Source organism: Alternaria viburni (genome assembly GCF_023758015.1).
Source record: "Alternaria viburni strain BMP 2772 chromosome Unknown scaffold_30, whole genome shotgun sequence".
NCBI lineage: Eukaryota > Fungi > Ascomycota > Dothideomycetes > Pleosporales > Pleosporaceae > Alternaria > Alternaria viburni.
Genome location: NW_026055799.1, coordinates 282,718 through 301,442, shown reverse-complemented (window position 1 = coordinate 301,442; position 18,725 = coordinate 282,718). Strand labels below are relative to the sequence as shown.

Sequence of the window (18,725 nt, the reverse complement as noted above, 5' to 3'; positions counted from 1 at the left end):
CAGGAATCTCGAGGCCGCTTGCTATCAACCAAGAAGCAGCAAACTGGACGACACTGAGGTTTGGCCACTCAGTCCCGCCTCGTTTGCGCTACCACGTTTTCGATACCCAAACAACCACACAATGAAATACTGGCGTATTCGTTTTCAACCGCGGCGCAACAACATTTAATTACGAGCTTTCATCTCCCTCGGTACCCCGTGCACGGTCGCACTGGCCCCATGTCTGTCTTTATTTCGTCGGATATGCAAAACTAACAATTTACTGACACCCATTGGTACACTCGTTTGCGGAGCACGGCCCCCACCTGCTTTACTTTCGGTACCAGCTTCTCGACAAGTACACCAATACCCGTACAATCCACCGAGCAAAGCCGCAATGGCTCCTAAACCTCCGCCCAAGTCCAGACCCACGCAGATCGCTGCGATGAAGGAACGAAGAACTTTGCGCACTCTGATCGTACGCTAGCTTGAGGATCATGCGTAAAAGTGGCTATGCTGACAGCGAGTCTAGACCGACACTATTACCGAGATTGAGACGTACATCAAGGACCAGCAACAAAAGAGTCTGAGGTTCAGGTTGAACTCGATAGGACTGCGAGTCGAGCGCTCAACAGCTTCCACGTCATCATCGACTCCCATACGACTCATCCAACCTGGGGCAGAGGATATACTCCTCGGTGTACGGAGACAGTCTTTGAAATCTACACTGCTCGCGGAGCAAACACCACACCCGCAGATCAATCAAGAAGACGAGTGGCTCACGTTGCAAGAATGGTTGACTCGATGCTATGGAATTGCCTCTCATCTGGAAGATGAACCTGACGATTCAAAGAAAGAGTCTCTAAAGCACGCAGTGGCAGCGTGCATCCGTCATCGGCACCGCACCGACTTCGAATTCTGGAAAAAGACGGCCAATATCAACGTATGTTTGAACCTATTAGAGCAGGACATATCCTCAAATAGCAAGCATGACCTTACAGACCACCCTCTGGGGGGCCCTTCCAGGAAAAAAGCCGACCGCCACGAGTTAGAGTCCGCAGAGCCTCCAAGACTTACTCATGAAATCGCTCTGGAGATTGATGTACACCCCCGTTGGATACCGTTTCTCACTTGGATGGCCGAAGATCTTGAGTCACTCAACCCCGCTCCTCTTACAATGGCTGACTGGTGGAAGTCCAACGGCCAAGCTTTCCAGTTCCTCGACCTTCCCGAAGAACTCCGATACCTCGTATACGATCAAGCCATCGGCCCCTACATATGTTTATCGCTGAGCAAGGGCGACTCCGACGGAAACCAGCAAGTCAGATTGTCGCGCCCCAAGCGCCGCTGCATAGACACACATCGCTTTGGGAAAGTGACTGTTGACGAAAGCGAATACCAAGTTCATCCCAACACACTTGCTCTCACCTGTCAGCAAATCTGCCACGAAGTCAAAAAGGCCACATGGGAGCGCACGACCGCATTGCTGAACGGGTATCATCATCCTTCTATATGTCCCACTTATCCTCACGTTTTCATCCCCTACCATGCTATGCGCCGTATCGAGCTCAACCTCTCCACGTCAGATTACTTCCGCTTCCTTGGCCTAAAGTGCGAACGCCATCAGGGTTTCGTCGAATTGGACAACGAGATGACCCCCGCAATCGCCCAACTGCGCGAGATACCGACGCTCTTCCATCTGCATCTCCACTTCACCACCCGTCCGCCTATACGGATTGGTCCTGGTAATACGTGGAGGTCATTGGACCCTTGGCTTAATATCGCAGGAAACAGGGGTACCAAAGTAGTCTCGTGTCAGAAAGTCTTCGTTCACTGGTTCTTCACACTCGCGTGGGCGGACATCAGACATATACCCCGAGTCACGTTCTCTGGTCATGTCAAGAGACGGATACGAATGATGTGGGAGTTCAACTTTGCTCTTAGTACTCTAGACAAACGGAGTGATTCCAAGGCTGGATCAATCGCACGGATACAGGCTACGCCGTGGCAAAGACTGTAGGTAACCCACCCTGAAAAATGGTGTTGACGTTGCTAACGACTCACGTAGGCCCCCGGTATGCAAGTGCGAAATACCTTGCGATTGGTGGAACGTCCGGGGCCCGTATCTTGAGGGCCAGGATCCGAATTTTCAGCCTGGTGCTAAGGATGTTTATGATTACGACTTCGATCCTGAGGAATTCGATCGATTCGATTGCATGGACTGGGATCATCCGCGACCGTCATATTGGCGTTGTCAATAGGTATCGGAGGGAGGTGCGGCTTCAGCGTATGTACACACTCAGGTTATGCATCTTGCGCAACGCTCATTTGTTAGCATGCTTTGGAGGGACACAAGCAGAGCTCAATGGGATGATTAGCGCTCATTCATTCCAATACACCACATGTGGAGCAGCGAAGAAGATCAGGATGCGTGAGAAGCATGAAGATATAAACGATAGTATTATATTACATCACCATGGCGATGTGGGTATATAGAGTAATGAGCCTGCCAATGAGAACACGCTCCTTGCAGCCGACTGCGCTGAGCACATCATACAGCGAACAATGTACCGCTCAGAAGACGTTACCCTTGGTCTGCTTGCCGTTCTCCTCCTCAAGCTTCTTGACGTTGATGTTCTTCCAAATGTAGATGCTAGCCAAGCACAGCGGTACAAAGCACGCACCAGTGATGACCATCTTGCGTTGCACATCGGCATAAGCACCAACAACGGCATCGCGCTCTGGCGTACCATCGAGGAACGATTGCTGCAAGGTGATGTTTCCGAAAATCGCCCTGTACTCGGGCTTGCTTTCCTCGGGCAGACGCATGAGTAGCTGTCCAGGGAGGATGTTGTTCCACATTCCACCGGCGATGGCATATCCGATGGATGAACCGAAGCTGCCAAAGAGACCCCAAACGGCGTTGACGACGGCGATTTCTTGGTGAGTGACGGGAACCATGACGGCGAGCTGGGCGCAGGTTGCGAAGAAAGCCGTACCGAGACCGACGAGTACTTGAGTGAAGGCGAGAACACCGGGGTTGGTGGAAGGGTTTCGGAAGGGGATCAGGAGAGCAGTACCGAGGAGAACGATGGGTACACCAGTGTAGGCCGTCCACTTGAAGTTACCGGATTTGTGGATCCACCATGCGATGAGCGGACTGAATGTCGACGAGGTAAGCGAGAAAGCGTTGAGGATATATCCAGCGTGGGGAATGCTTTGCCTGTGTACGACGAGCAAGTAGGAGTAGAAGTATCCGTTCCAGCAGAAGACGGACAGGAACATGACGCAGTAGAGCAGGCAGGATCCAATGATGGTACCGTTCTTGAGGTACTTCCAGGGCAAGAACTGGACGGGCGCAAACTTGGCTTCCCAGATGTAGAAGACGGGGAAGAGGCAGAGTCCGAGGACGATGCAGGCGATGATATACGGGGTGTTCCAGCCTTGGGGCGCGTAGGCGACGAGACTGAAAGGCAGAACAAAGAGACTCCACGCGCACATGATGAGGACGATGCCAAGGACTGGATCGCGCGTTAGTAGCTATACGGGTAAATCTTGAGATGAGTGTGTAGCTTACTGTCGAATTGTACGGCGTAGTACCACAGCGATTGGAGGAAGTTACGATCCGACTTTACGTTCTTGACGAGACCAGCCTTCCTGGCCTTGCGGTACATGAACATCATGAGCACCAACGCGGGAGCGCAGCAACCGACGAAGATGATGATGAATGCACCGAAAGCCCATCGCCAGCTGTTCTGGTAGTAGAACATGTCGGCGATCACGGGTGCGGCGAAAGTGCTTGCGATACGAGGAGTTCCGTTGAGGGTAAAGATGATCATGCGGTTCGTCAGGCTGGTGCAATCCGCGGCCATGATGTCGGCAACGAATAAAACACCAATGTGACCAGCCCAGTAGAGGACATGACCGGCGATGTACGTCTGGACGTTGGTGCAGGCGGCTTTCATAGCCATACCGGCGACGACGACGAGCAGCATGAAGAAGAAACCCTCCACGCGACCAAATATATCGATGACCTTGGCAATGACGAGAGGAAGACAGCCACCGAGCGCAGTTGCCATTACGCTTCCGACGTTCAGGAGACCGTGTGTACCGAATGCCGAAGTGATAAAGGGGTTGAGCGCGGCGTCAATGCCATTCTGCAGGAAAGCGACGAATTCGATAAGGTAAATGCTACATGAGCAGGTCAGTCTTTGAATCTCGCGGTTTGAATGATATTAGACATACAAGACCAGCATCGTAATTAAGGTCTTCGTGCTCCAAATCTCAGTGATAGCGCGCACCCGCTGAACACCGTTCTGGAAGGTTTCCGATTCGACAGACTTGGTCTCTCCATCGCTGCCAGTCTCGTGGGCATTGAAAGCCTGGTCGCCATTCTTCTCCATGTCGATATCTCTTGAGGGACGACCAAAGCCCTCTACAGGTCGCACGGCGTCAGTCGCAGCCAGGTTCGACATGGCAAAACAAGGATGCCGGAAAAGTGCCGGGCAAGGCAGGGTATGAAATTGGGATGCAGGTGAGCGACGATCGTAAGACAGGCAGCGCTGCCATACTTAAGTATACCCTCGGCCCACTCTCCGAAGACCGGACAGGGAATGTCAGCGCAGTTACAGCGTCTGAAAAATTTGCCATGTGTATCCCACCCGGTGGCTTGGGATCATCTCCCACCGTCCAGGTATCTCGTATGCCCAGAGAGCATTAGGCGCGGCTAGATGATCAGATAAGTGCTAGATGATCAGATAAGATCCAATCTCGCTGTGAGCTGATTGCTGGCTCCTCTTGGCTGTGCCGCAACTCTGCATTGCCAAGGTCTTGGCCCGGAGTGTCAGTGGCGGATGGAGCTCCCGGCTCATCGAAACGAGCAGTGTGCGCCGAAGCTTCAATTCCGTGCGGGACCAACCTGAGGGTCTCGCCTTGTGGATGGAACCGTACGAGGAAGAGCATCCTCGTTGAGCAAGCGCGTCGTGGTTGCATGATCCAGTTTCGCGCCGTTCCTGGCGTCTTCTAGCTGGTGGCACTAGCAGTCAGCGTGGGAACTCCATTGTGAAGAGGCCCGACTGTTCACGAGCATGAGAAGAAACTTCTTCGCGCCCAAATCTTTGTTTGTGGCTGTTTTAATGGAGACATGTGGCTTTGGTAGTGCTGTTGCTGGATCATGAGGTGGATGTTGTTGGGAAAGAGCTCATCCCCAATTGCACGCGAACTGCCCCTCATGACAGCTGGGTAGCGGCGCTAGCCGGTCTTGCTGGTCACGATGACATCTAATCTTATCAGATCATCGCATCTAGCTCGGCTGAAGCGGCCATTCGACAGGAACTGACCACCTTCCGCGTTAGACAGTGGGGCATGGAATGAAGAGTCGGGTCCTGCAGGGTCGTGAGGGGCCGTTGTGGTATTGGAGACGCAGCCACTATCACCAAGGCCCCACTGTCTCCTGGTCGCCACGATGTTCTTTCGCTTCCCTCTCCTAATCTTTCGTGGCGTCCGAGAATGCGCTGAAATTGGTACAGTCTGGAAGAAGTGTTTTCCTTCAAAACTGTGGGTATTCGTATGAGGGGTTTTCAGGTACACGGCAGGGGCGACGAGTGTTGAAGCCGCGTCATGACTTTGGTCGACCCGTGCGGACATGACTCCGCTGCGCAGCATATGTACAGCCATTGGGATATAGGTCGCACGATATACTGCTTTACTTAGAACTCGTCGGCGGGAACAACCCCATACAGGCTATGTATAGCACGCAAGTTGTCAGAGGTCAAAGCCATGCATGCCTGACACCGATTCTGCGAGCTCAGCACACGCAATCGCTTCATTATGCGAATGTAGGAGCTGCTGTCAGGAAGTAGCAGACACAACATTTGCAGCTGCTGAGGTCAAGATCAACATTCTCTCAGATATTTGGAACGCCGTTGTACGTTCGAATTTCCTGACACCTGCACTCCCGATGTACGTAGGTACCTAGGAATGCTCTTTTCACATGATAATATCGGAAGGAAACGGGTCCAGTTGTATTGAAGGGTTGATGCTAGTGGAATCCATCCCAAGGCAGTACGGTACAGTCTCCAAAAGCAGGTGCTTCAAGCTTGCAATATGTAATGTAGTAATCTAATTTGTGTTGGATGTTTCGTGGATGATGGCGTGTTACGGAGTGACCTCGGAACGCGGGATCGGAACTGGCAGAGACGAGGGGGTCCGCTCACGTGTCGCTTCCAAGGCTGCCCACCTGCCCAGGTGGCTAGCTTGAACTTTGAGGGCAACACAGACGCGCCAGCTCTTTCTTTCACTCTTCCACGGCATCTAATGCTTTACCAACAGTTCTCGGGGAACGCGATTAGATCATGTCTCAAGGTATCTCGTGTCACAACCTCGAATACTCGCGCGAGAACAGCGAAATACCATCCACGCTCGGTACAACAATCTGTTCCGCAATCCGTCCCAGCACGGGTGAGCTTCGACTTGCCAAACTGATTGAATCGCAAGCTGCAGCCGAAGAACCTATACTCATCAATGTGCACCTTCATCGTACGGTTTGTCGATCCAGATTAGGGGCAACGATCACGTCGCCTCATCTTTAGTAACGTTGTTGTCGCACACTGGATCTCAAATCTGCTTCACCTGCAGTACAGACACGCTACCGATGGTGGTGAACACATTCCGAGGTCGGCTACCAACTACCTCAGCTTCATCTATTTCGTGTTTTTGACAGTGCGCCGCATTCCGTTATGGTCGAAATGTGGTCGGTATGAAGCAGAAAGAGTTGGATTACTACGATATGGGCAGCCTTTGTGTTACATTCAGGAAATCGTAGTAGTTCCAAAAACTGGCCCCTGTTTGTCCATTCTCTACCTCCAGAGCACAGAAAGTACAAAGGAGAGAACTTGATACAGTCACGCTTCACGTTGCCGTTCTAAGGAATGTGCTCGCATTCCTCGTGTGTAGATACGTCATCGTACAATTATGCTCTTCATCCGACGACTACTAGCTCGCAGTCGAGTGTTTGCTCACCTGCACGTACCACAATTGCGCGTGGTGGAGTTTTCTTGGCCTCCAGGCTGCGACTTGCTCTTCTCCCGACCGCGTTATCAGTGCTTCCACCTCTGCCCACAACGAGTTGGCTATCCGCGAAAATGTTTCTGTTCTACCTTCTAGAATTCGCCGCCCTTGCGGTCGCAGTCGCTATCAACGAACCAGTCCCCAACTATGGTCCCTTCTGCGGCACTCCCTCGCCCGTGTTCGAAAATGGTACTAAAGTAACTGATTGGGCGGAGTACTTCGAGGAACTTGAGACGATGTCTGGTCAGAACGGTCAAGGTGCTACCGACGCCTGGGGCTCGAGCCCTGGACCGATTCGTTGGCCACGCGACTCAACCAACAACGTCGTTATCCCATACTGCTTCACACAGGAGTGGGATCGCCACAATATCCGTCACATCACTGAGAGTGGTATGGCGAAGTGGGTTGAGTAAGCAAAGACACATCTATAACGAGATGTGATGAGTGTCTAACTGAACGCTCTAGGTATCTTGGCGGCGCTGCGGGTGAAAAGTCCGGCCACGCTATCAGCTTCAAAGAGCGCTTGACTAGCGACGGAAAGCCAATGTACTGTGCACCCGTCAAGAAATACCGAGATGGCTGGAACGCAGGTATACCTCATGACACTGTCGCCATCGAATTCACCGATGGTGCTGGCTGGGGCGCCGCTGTTGGCCTGACGCAAAACGGAAAGCCCTGGCAGAATCTGGTTCGCCTCGCCGATGGCTTTACGCTCGGTGGAGTTCTACACGAGCTTGGTCACGTACTGGGTAAGACATCGCCAGCGACCGCGGACGTCGATACTAACAACCACAAGGCATGGCGCATGAACACAACCGCAACGACCGCGAAAAGTACATCAAAGTACAATACAAGCAGCTTGCCGACTGGGAAGACGTAAGTGACAACCACTATCAATGACACATACCGCATACTAACATCACCAACCCAGTGCTGGCACCGCGCCCGTCAGGCGGAAGGCGACCGCATCACCGAAGACGGCCTCTGCCTATCCATGTACCGCGCTCTGAAGTACCAATGCACCTGTGTCGCCTTCATCAAGAACTTTGTCGAGCCCGGCTGGCCCATCCAGGCCGCCTCCGGCTACGACCTCGCGAGCGTCATGCACTACCCTAGTCGCAACGGCTATGCAAAGCCAGATTGCAACGACAATGGTGTAGACTGTCCCATCCAGGCCTACCTCGACTGGAACGACCATGGCGAGGGGCTTGGGCTGTTGGAACGCGCTACGAAGCCGAGCGAGATGGATATCATATGGGTTAAGCAGAATTATCCTTGGAATGTGGATGCTTGAGTTCTGGGTGTAGAATCAATCACCCTCGACGCGTTTAGAGGTTGATAGAACCGTGCATAATGGTTAGAACGGCTGTCGCACCAAGGCCTCTCTACAAGAATTAGATTGATGTGCTTGACGGCCATAATACATTACCGATCGCGAAAGCGCCCGTTGCCCAGGAGTGTGGTATAGTCATTTTGCACTGTTTGACCAAAGCATGCAACGACCGTTTTTTCGTCCGTGAATGCGGCGTGCACATTACCGGACTGTCGCTCGCCAGAGTGCGACAGTCAGCTTGCAGAGCCGCATCGAGGCTGTGCACCCACCAACCCTCAACAAGACGACCGCAGCCTGCAGCAACCGTTCACTCGGATCTCTCTCGTGTCGCAAAGATATCAGTGGCTTGCGCAGCCACATGAAAAAGTTTTTCACTGCGTTTGTGTTTCAAAATCTGTCCGGTGCTCTGTCGCGCTAACCAGTGGGCAGAGGTTCTTAGAGATGCGATACTTCTCTCTTTGTAGAGTATCTCCTCGCGTATAAGTTATATAGAATATAGAAAGTATAGTTAGCTTATTATCTTTAAGTTACCTCTAAGTTATTATAGTACTATAAAATAGTAATACTAAACTATAAGCTTTAAATTCTATGTATATAGTAATAAGTTAAAAGAGAAAGTATATAAAGCGTACTATAGTATTTTTATTACTTCTATAATATATATATAATTATACTACTTATACTTTTCTTTTTTATAATAGTAATTATTTTTATAATTATCTACTTTAATATCTACGCTTACTTAGCCTACTTTATAACTTTACGTTTTACTAGTAAGCTTATTATAAGAATACTTAGTATTTATTAGTAACTTTACTTATTACTTTTAGCTTAAAAAATATAAAATATAAAGTTATACTTACTTTTTCTAAGTACTTAAATAAGTATATATAATACTTATTTATTAGATATACTACTTACTACTTATATAGAGATAACTTTAGTAGCTAAAGCTTTTTTTTTAGCTAAGAAATTAGCTATATAAAGCTTACTCTTTTACTTTTAATAATACGCTTATATACTTACTTTAGTAGAGACTACTTTTATAAGCTAAATTAGCTTTTATAGTAATAATAAATAATATATAAAAACTAATATTATTTTTATACTTTATAGTTTATAAGTTTTAATATAGTATAAGGTTTAAGCTACTTAAACTATCTTAAGATAGTAGGAACTAGTATATAAAAAGTAATATTACTTAGTATAAAAACTAAAATTAAGTAATAAATTATATTTTAAAATAAATTTAACGTATTTAATTATATAGGGCTAAAGCTAACTAGTAGGCATGCAGTAACCTTTTTTAAAGACAAGGATTGTTGCATATATAGAGTGCAGAAGGCATGCGTTCGGGCTGATAGACATCCAGCGAATGAGAAGGAGGAACGTGCGAACGATGCAGCGGTCGAGTGGATTTGTCGGTGTTCCTGGAGTTGTCTTGGGTGAACGGTCAGCAGGGACTGTGGGATGCATAGTATTACACATCAAAGCCTGCGACGGATAGGCTTTGACCATCGTACATGCGCTGAATAAACACGGAGCGAATGAAAGCGAGAAACGTGCAAGAAATGGAGGGTGCTGCATACCTTGGTTTTGTCTTGGACCAGAGCTTCCTCGCACCTGCTGCCGCCTGGACCATGGCCGCATCGCGATTCGGACACCGGACATGTGACGACCCTGGGTTGATATTGCCGTATATGCGACAACTTTGCGATGATACAACAGACCCTCCTACGTCACTGGCGCTTGAAGCGCTTTGTTATACTTGCCCTGGGTCAGTGATGAAGGAGCCGACTCGGCCGAGGCGTTGTTCGCGAAAAGGCTGACCGCAGTGCATTCGGTAGCTCAAATATGGTACAGCGATCTGCAGCTTTGTACCACGTCGATAACGCAGGACGTAGGACGCAGGTGGATGGTCGCACTTTCTCAATTTGTAATGCAGGGAAAGTGGAAGACTTGGTCAGATCTTGCTGAGAAATTCTCCCACAAACCGTGCGACTATACACGCAGCCGATCGACGGTCACATGTCTCAGTTCATACCAATGGAGGTGGTTACCGTTCCAACTCGCTTGATCAGCGATTGGAAGGATTGGGCATACTCCCGTGCGCATTGCCCAAGCGTCGACATGAATGACAAACCCTCGTCATACCATCGCATATTACTGGCACGCTGAAGGTCGGAAAAGTTTCGGTCGAGTAGCATTACCAATGTTGAAGGCATTTGCATGCCGTAACACGACGCGTACCCAGCCGTTGGCTTTTGGGGGCCGCATGCGAATGCGACAGCGTGAAGTCACGTCGTGCGCACCTGGCCCGTGTTATCGAATAGGCTTTTTGACATCCCAAGAGTTCCCCCGGTTAGGCCTGGGCCCACTGCTACTCCAGGAACGCTGTGGCACATCTTACACCGATCAGCAAACTCTGTTCCTCTTATGGTCTGGCTTGTGGCTAGTGCGGTGAGCCTTACAGCCTGCGCTACTCGCGCCCAGCATCTACGTATACCTCGTTCGATGAGACAGAATGGCATTTCATCCGCCGATCGGGACGACTCCCTTCTGTCTTGGAAATCGTGCGTGCAGATTGCATACGATGACCAAGAAAGACCCAGAAGCTGCAGAATGATGAGGTTACACGGTCAAAGTACGAGAAAAAAGAAAGTATGAGCATGGATTGCTTGAGCAAGTGGCCCCTGCTGTCAGTCAGCCATCCCTGGGCGTTGCTTGTCCCTACTGAGGTGTGTATGTACTGTCAAATTCACTCACCACGCTTGGCGCGCTTGCGTGTACCCAACTCCTGGCTTGAAGTCGCGCAAAGCGAGATAGTAAGACGCCGTGATAGCAATGGGGGCGGATGAAGCAGACTTCGTTGGCCGGCCCTGACTAGTGACGCTGTCAGACGCACGCTGAGAGCCTCGAGTCGCTGGCCCAGCGGCAAGCGCGGGGCTGGAGCTCTCCCCCAGGGCCCACGCGTTCTTTGCTCGATGACCCGTTAACGTACGTGCTATGCACATCAAAGGAGTTCCAAGGTTGCGACGCGCAGCAGCCGACAATGTCAAGATTCAGCCCCCCGATCTCGTGCGTTTCTCCTGCAGCGCCCGGCCGGTGAAGTTTTGAAACGGGCTGCCAGACGGTCGCAACACGCGGCTCGGCAACATCACCACGCCCGACCCTCGCCCACACCTATCAGGAGTCGCAACCCTCTCGCTTCTGCCGAACTGCCCACTCCCCGTGCAGGGCTCACAGCCGTCGCAGCTGAGATGAGTTCCCCTTTGTAGCAATTATGACGCTTTTGCCGGTGGTTAGCTTGGCGAACCTACCCCAGGACGACGTCTTGGCCATGGTTAACTCCTCGATCGGGAAAGGGCATATGCCTTGGTCGTGAGGCTTCAACGTGGTCGTGAGGACGGCCGCTGTGACAGTCATAAGTGTGCCATGGACGCGTATGCGCAATACCGTCTTGCTCATTTCTGCGGATATACTGACTTGCTCACTTGCCAACCTCGTTCTCACCTTGCACATCAATACTATATAGTCGCCTTGTACATCGAATCCTCTCTCGACAGCTATTTCACCTTGGTACTCTATCCCGAGAAGAGACTACATAAACTCGGACACTCAACACATTCTCACTCAGACATCGTTCTTCCATCCACCTCACTACACTCGACTACCACCCAATTTCTTTACCTTGACACCCAACCACATCCAAAGCCCATACGAGATACCCGCCACCGTGGTCCATGTCTCGCAACAGTAAGTCAGCTTACCGTCCCGTCCACACCTCCGACATCTTTCCTTCTCCGACACCACCGGCGAGCTGCGCCTCGGCTCAGCCCATTGTACCCCTTACGGTCTAGCGTACCGAAACATCCGCACCATTGATGTCTTAATGGACTTCCTAACTTTCTCGATCTTTCAGCTGACCCACCTGTTCCCAGCCTATCCCTACGCCGTCAAGCTCCCGTTCCGGCGCTCACTCGCCTGCATCGGCATCCCGAGTCATCGCGACGCGCTTGCCGTTTACTTCCACTGGGTGCGACAGCGTTATTATCGCGCGCAAGATGTCATGGGCGATGAGCTGGCCTCGTCTGTGAGATCAGTGGTTGGTTCATGCGATGCATCGCGCATGGATGACTACGATCTTGCGGAGCCTCGGTCGAGGGTTCAGAGCGATACTGAGAGGTTCAGGGTCGACCTCCTGAATATCGGCGCGGGCTTTGAGGGCGAGGCCGTTGCGCTGGCATATCCTGGTGAAATTGACGTGAGGGGCTGAGGGGCACAGCTCTGGAGGCTTGGGAAGCAAAGTGAGGGGCACGACGGGCGCAATGGGCAGGCACATGGGCATAGCGAACCGGCGTTTTGGAAGCGCTTATACTGGCAGCGATGAGTCTTTGCATTTGGATCACGGGTCACGATTTTGGCCATGTGTATAACATTTTGACAAATCTTGGATGGATAGATAAAGGATGACATGTACAGCCTCTTTGTAGTGAGCGTATTGGGTTACAAGCATTTCTCAGATTGTACATTTGCATGATCGTACCCAGTCATGCTGTTCCCCATCTAGTAGAACAGCTCCTGAAGTTGATCTGACCTAACGTACGCGATGGTCGGATCCTGTGGTATCATCATTTGTCGCCGCCCCGATCGACCTGGCTCGGGATTCCACCCAACCTGGCAACTCGGTGTTGTGCAGACTTGGGCCCTTGCTATGTATCGACCGGCGACGTGTGATTGCGTGCAGAACTCTGGTCGGTCGGTGACGGGCTTTCGTTCCGGTGCCAACCCACATATCAAACACTTCAGCTTGATGATGCGGCCAACATGAACGACGGCAGTGTTGATGAGGGTGTTTTTTGACTTAGACACTATCGGCTGTATCACCCAGCTACCCTGTGGGCTTCCCTGACTGGGACGCGCTGAGTTCGTTGTGGTTGGTTGTCTTGCGTTAGCGGCTTCTGATGGGCGGTAGAAGTAGGTGTTGGAGGTTTCCGCGAACATGGTGGGTCGGGAGAGAATCTTGCCGCTTGGGAAGGCATCGTCTGACTGTGCTGCCTGGATAATAGCTTGGTTGTTCAGGCCGTAGTTGTCTAAAGGCACGTTTTTGTCGTATGATACGGTTCGTTGATATCGCAGCGTCTTTCGGGTGGGCCTTTTCTTGAGCGCCTCTACCTCGTATGCTCTCTTCGTTCGTTCTATGTCTGTGGCGGTCACGAGAGCTAGGGATGGAGGGGGCTGAGAGATCGTCGACTTGCGCTGGGTTGGGCTTCTTCCGCTCTTCTCATGCGTTCTCGCTGCTCGGGCTTCGAAGTACCCTGCTTTGGTGTCTACGCCGCTCAATGCCGCAGCAATGTTCAAAGCTGCGTCGTACTGTCGACCGACTGCCGTGGTTCGGTTCCTTAGTAGATATTCCGGATGCCAGGCGTACACGACGACGAACAGAATCTTTTGGGCGTTGTTGCGCACTATGCCCATGAGCGTCGTGCTGCCGCATGATAGTCGAACTGTGATATTTTCCACGTTGTGTCGCTCATGGAAGCGCTTTCTGTTAAAGGCGCCAAATACTAGTAGGACCTTCTTCGACAGCGACTGACATCTGTAGGCAAATTCGTCATGCAGTTGTTTCACTTCCTCTTTCCACCCGTCGGCAACATTCGCGAGGTGACGTACGGACGCCGCGCTCAGACGGCGGAAGTACGCTTCAAACCAATAGGTGTTGCTCGCCACGAAGCCCTTCTCGATGAGGATTCGGATGCAACGGTTGGTCGCGTCTAGCGTCTGACCGTCGTTGAGATGCTTTGTCGTGAACGTTGGGTAGTGCAGCTGCAGATGCAACAGGGACGTCGCATATCCTGACGGTGAGACGATATGGGATTCTACCATGCCGCTTCGCCTCGCCTCTTCCTTTTTGAATGATTGGAATAAGCCGGGCATGTTGAAGGTATCCTGTCCGTACTCCAGGTCATCAAAGGCTGCTTGCTTTGTTGGCCTCGTGTCCTTGGCTTTTGGTGCTCGCTTCCTACTGATAGTTAGCGGCTATCGGTAACGATCATAGGAAAGCGCATCTCACCTTTTTGGCTGTGGGTCTTCTGCCAGCCGTACACCTTGTCCACTGAAAGACAGTGTAGCCTGTCTCTTACGGTCGCTGGCGGTCGACATACCTCGGCGCTCGAATCGAGACTTACTCGTGGACTGTAGGACGAAGATGCGAAGGATGAAGCTTGAGCACGACCGCACTTACCGTTAGGCTGTTGATGTGACGCCATCTCTCTAGCAAGCAGGCGCGTTGGGGGCGTATCCTGTTGGAGCAGAACGCGACTTCCCTCACTTGGGCGGGCACAGAATGCAGCAGGCGCGCGCCCCATGCTTGTTGGACAGCCCACCAGCTCTCTCATGATCCCTCTGTAGTGAGTTCGAACCACACGCTGAGTCGCGAAACTTATAGCAGTGTTGCGTCCAGCAGCAGAAGACTGGCATGTGGCCGCTCCCGAGCTACAGAAGTGAATGATGCGGTCGGCATTGGGCAGGGCCACGTGAGCCCGGGAGCTTGCACATGTGTACGTGTAACAGCTGTTTCTTTCGGCCATATCTAGAGCGTAGTCTGGCCAATGGCGGAAGATGAAAGGTCTGCTGGCGAGTTGTTTATCATTCTTGGAGTTACCCAAAAGTTATTTCTTTGTTAGTCCATGCTGCTTTACAGATACCACGTCCTTCGAATCAACTATCAGTTTTTCAGATGCCCATACTTTAGATTGCGAGAATTGGCTACAATTGATGGCACTGTGTTGTTCGCCAGGCGAATACGCGCTATTCTATCCTATTTCCTACGCTCTAAAACCAGTGCCAGCTGTATACAACGGGCTATTGCGAGTACTTCCAACAAGGCGGCGACCGTTGAGTACCTCCCAGGTGCCGTCTTGCTGCCCCTTCAGTGGACTGTTACAGCGTTGTCGACGGCTCCTTGGAGAGAATTACGAACGCCAGCTACTACGTCTTTGGGACATTGACCTACACACCTAATATGAGTCACAGTGAAACTCATGTCTCCAACTCTAGACAACATTTCGGGCAACGCACACAACTATACCTCTATAAATTAGCAACTAGCTTATCACGAATGAAGCAATCAACGACATATCAATCAACGGCTAAGACGAATAACTGCGTTTAAACGCAGCCCAGTCCTCCAACACACCTGCACCAATGTCTCAACCGACCGCACTGCCTATAAGGCCAAAACCCACATCAAAAGCCCTTCCACCATTAACCCTCTCCACCTTCCGCCAACACTTCCCCTCCCTCCCACCATGGGCCGTCTCCGCCTTCTCCGAGATCTACAACGCAGTCCAAATCTTCAAGAACCCCCAACTCGCCACCATAATCCCGCAACGCCGACTCTCACCCGAAGCCCGCGCGTTGCTCAACATCGCCATCCTGACCATGCCAGGATACAAGTACGGTGATAACAAAGCGCCGATGCTGGATTGCAGTATAAGTATACGGGAATTGTTCGATGATGAGAGGAGCTATGAGTATGGACGGGAGCAGGTGGTGTTGGTGAGGTTAGGGAAGGAATGTGAGAAGTTGTGGGCGGGGAGATGGGAGGAGGATGCTATAGAGGGATGGACTGGGGATGTTGTCTTGAATCGATAGGCTGGTAGGGTGTATTGGCTAGCATCCGTCGCTTTCATGATTGATGTAGTACTGCATATGTTCGTCTAGGTGTGCGACAGATGGCCATGCAACAAATGATATGCACATGTATTGGCTGCCGCTGCTTCACTGTCGAGTGCACGTTCTGTCAGGTCGCGCGAAACCTACTGCGATGCGGCGAAGTCAAGTCATACGGTGGTCGTTCGTAGAGGTAAGCGTCAAATTCGGGTCTCTCAGAGTATTCCAGCTCGATCTGATAAGATCAGCGTATACAAGTGACTGATTACTCACGCGACGAGCAGTGTTGGCAGGAGCTACCCCTCATGCATCCCTGTCGCTTCCCGAAGTCATCCCTCTTCCGGACAAGCCTGGGCGCAATAACTCCACGTCCACGAACACTTTGTGCTGAGCTCTCCAGGTAGTAATAAACTCACCGCGAGATAATCTAAAGTCACCACCAAGTCAGTCACCAAGATACAACTGCCGCAATGGCCACGTCACAGCAAAGCCTAGACCACCTAATCCTCTTCGTCCCCGCCAACCCAACAACGCAACTGCCCGAGGTCCCTCCATTCTTCTCGGACAACTTCAAACTCACCCCAGGAGGCTTCCACGCTGACGGCGCGACATCAAACGTCTTGATTCTTCTCGCAGATGGGTGTTACATCGAACTCATCTCTTTCGTCAACCACTCCCTCGCGCCTGAGCATTGGTGGGGCCCAGACGCCAACTTCGTCGGCTGGAAAGACTGGTGCCTGACCAACTCGCTTTCGCCCGAGAAGAACTACGACGCGGTGATAGAAAGTCACTCAAAACCGATCAAGGGAGGAAGAAAGAGGGCCGATGGAGTCGATGTAGCCTGGGCTGTCACCTTCCCCAAGGGAGAGAAGGGTGGACAGAGTATTAGGGGCAAGGTGCCATTCTTCTGCCACGATATCACTCCTCGGGGTGTCCGCGTTCCAATCGACGATTCGAAGACGACTCATCCATGCGGCGCGATTGGGGTCAGCCGACTTACTATCATCGTGCGCGACCTGGCCCTGCTAGAGGAGACTAGAAAAATCTACGACGCCGTCATCGGTAGTGCTGGTGAAAAGGTTGATGGAGGATTCGAATTCAAACTCAGGCGCGTGCATGAAGTGGAGACTCGTAACACCGGTGCAAAGATTATACTGCGCTTGCCAAAGAACGAGGAGGAGCAGGAACGCGTTACAATTAGGGGATTCTGGTATGGCGACGTAGTCCTAATAACAGACGCGAAGGCCGGAAAGTTTGGAGGCTCCGCGGAGAGGCTGGATAGTGGAGAAAGAAGTGGCGGGGTTGGCGGGGTGTGGCTCGAGCATGCCTGAGCGGACGGCGGTGGATATAAGAGTGGAAATCAAGGGATCAGTGGGACCGAGATTGAGGCTGAACTGTGATTTGGCGTATTTCGTATTGCCTGCCTGCGAAAATACATGTGCCGAATGGAAAAGGCCGCCGGAAGATGCCAACCTTGAACTTGGTCTGGGGTGGCGACCTGTGCTATAGCAAGGGATGCACCTGCAGGCCGGCGAAATGAAACCATGCTTGCACACACCCGTGGTACTACTGTGCTGCGTTGGCACAAAGCGCAGATCAAAGTGGTTATATCGCGCAGAAGCGCCATGGGCTTGTTCCTAGCCATGCAAGACTATATTCGCATTCGCAGTCGGGAGGATTTATGGATGTGTAAAGCTAAAGGTTGCATGTGCCTTAGCGGCGCTAGGCCGCAGCCGGGCAACCGAGGGACAACCCAAATTTGGCAGCTGCGATGATTGGCGGGTGCTGTCCGGTGGTTTGAGATGACTTGATCCACAAAAGATCGGGTTATATCCTTAGGTGGGAGTATGGTGATGCGCGTGTTTGTTCAAGACGTGGCTCACTAACAAGGTGCAGTCTAGGAGATACACCATATGCTGCCCGGTCACGATAAGGTTATACAGCATAGTGCATGACTCGGGTTATTTGTGCGATGGCACTGCAGAGGTACATAGAAGGACGACGAGGACGACAGGACGGCGATCTGGAGGCGTTGATACGGCAAAAGAAAACACGCCAGCGCCCCAATCTTGGGTTCCTCGCTTACAAGCAGCGAGATGTCTAGAGCGAGAGCAGTAATTCTTCTCGGCGGAACTCGAATCGAAATTTTGAGGATGGCGGGGCTAGCTCGGACCACTGATAGCGGGCACGTGTCCCAAGGTTTGCTTTTGTGCTAAGGTGACAAAGTGAAGTGCCGGCAGGATCGCATTCGAGGCAAATTCCATGTCGACCTGTCTGGTCGCGCATGGGAAATTGCTGTGATGCAGTGTGCGAGTGGCCAGCGACGGCGGGATGCCGCTGAACGGCGGAGGGGACGACCGGCAGAGGGGCCCGAGGGCTAGCGCCTGCGGATCTGGCAACGTCGACGCCGTCTACTTCTCTGCCCGCGCCCGTGGTCGAGGAAGTCACTATATGGGGCGCGGCGGAACCTTCGTCTCGACACTCGCCCCGTGGCGCGCCCCTGCAATGGCGGCGCACGCAGCAGAACCAGGGCAAATGCGCGGGCACGATGAGTATTGGCCATGCGGACTTGTGCACCGAAGCCAATCACTACGAGGTCGCTCCCGCCAAGGCGCAGCGTTCATCCCCAATCTTTGATTCCCATGACGCAGGCGGTTATTTTCATAAACAC

General features: G+C 51.8%; 5 protein-coding genes across 5 annotated transcripts; 3 read left to right on the top strand and 2 right to left on the bottom strand.

The window, feature by feature from the left end:
- Positions 1 to 376: 376 nt before the first annotated feature.
- J4E79_010402 (uncharacterized protein) lies at positions 377 to 1,999 on the top strand (the record flags this gene model as incomplete). The annotated part of the gene is made up of 2 exons (XM_049359241.1): positions 377 to 457; positions 512 to 1,999. 2 exons carry the CDS (start codon positions 377 to 379, stop codon positions 1,997 to 1,999), a joined length of 1,569 nt encoding a protein of 522 aa, XP_049206326.1.
- Positions 2,000 to 2,553: 554 nt separating this feature from the next.
- J4E79_010401 (uncharacterized protein) lies at positions 2,554 to 4,454 on the bottom strand (the record flags this gene model as incomplete). Its single annotated transcript, XM_049359240.1, has 3 exons — positions 2,554 to 3,500; positions 3,557 to 4,170; positions 4,225 to 4,454. 3 exons carry the CDS (start codon positions 4,452 to 4,454, stop codon positions 2,554 to 2,556), a joined length of 1,791 nt encoding a protein of 596 aa, XP_049206325.1.
- A 2,667-nt stretch (positions 4,455 to 7,121) lies between these two features.
- On the top strand, positions 7,122 to 8,341 carry J4E79_010400 (uncharacterized protein; the record flags this gene model as incomplete). Its single annotated transcript, XM_049359239.1, has 4 exons — positions 7,122 to 7,456; positions 7,513 to 7,796; positions 7,844 to 7,923; positions 7,979 to 8,341. The coding sequence occupies 4 exons, from the start codon at positions 7,122 to 7,124 to the stop codon at positions 8,339 to 8,341; spliced, it is 1,062 nt and encodes a 353-aa protein (XP_049206324.1).
- A 4,605-nt stretch (positions 8,342 to 12,946) lies between these two features.
- On the bottom strand, positions 12,947 to 14,542 carry J4E79_010399 (uncharacterized protein; the record flags this gene model as incomplete). Its single annotated transcript, XM_049359238.1, has 2 exons — positions 12,947 to 14,402; positions 14,454 to 14,542. The coding sequence occupies 2 exons, from the start codon at positions 14,540 to 14,542 to the stop codon at positions 12,947 to 12,949; spliced, it is 1,545 nt and encodes a 514-aa protein (XP_049206323.1).
- Positions 14,543 to 16,524: 1,982 nt separating this feature from the next.
- Positions 16,525 to 17,385, top strand: J4E79_010398 (uncharacterized protein; the record flags this gene model as incomplete). The annotated part of the gene is made up of 1 exon (XM_049359237.1): positions 16,525 to 17,385. One exon carries the CDS (start codon positions 16,525 to 16,527, stop codon positions 17,383 to 17,385), a length of 861 nt encoding a protein of 286 aa, XP_049206322.1.
- Between the last annotated feature and the right edge of the window lie 1,340 nt (positions 17,386 to 18,725).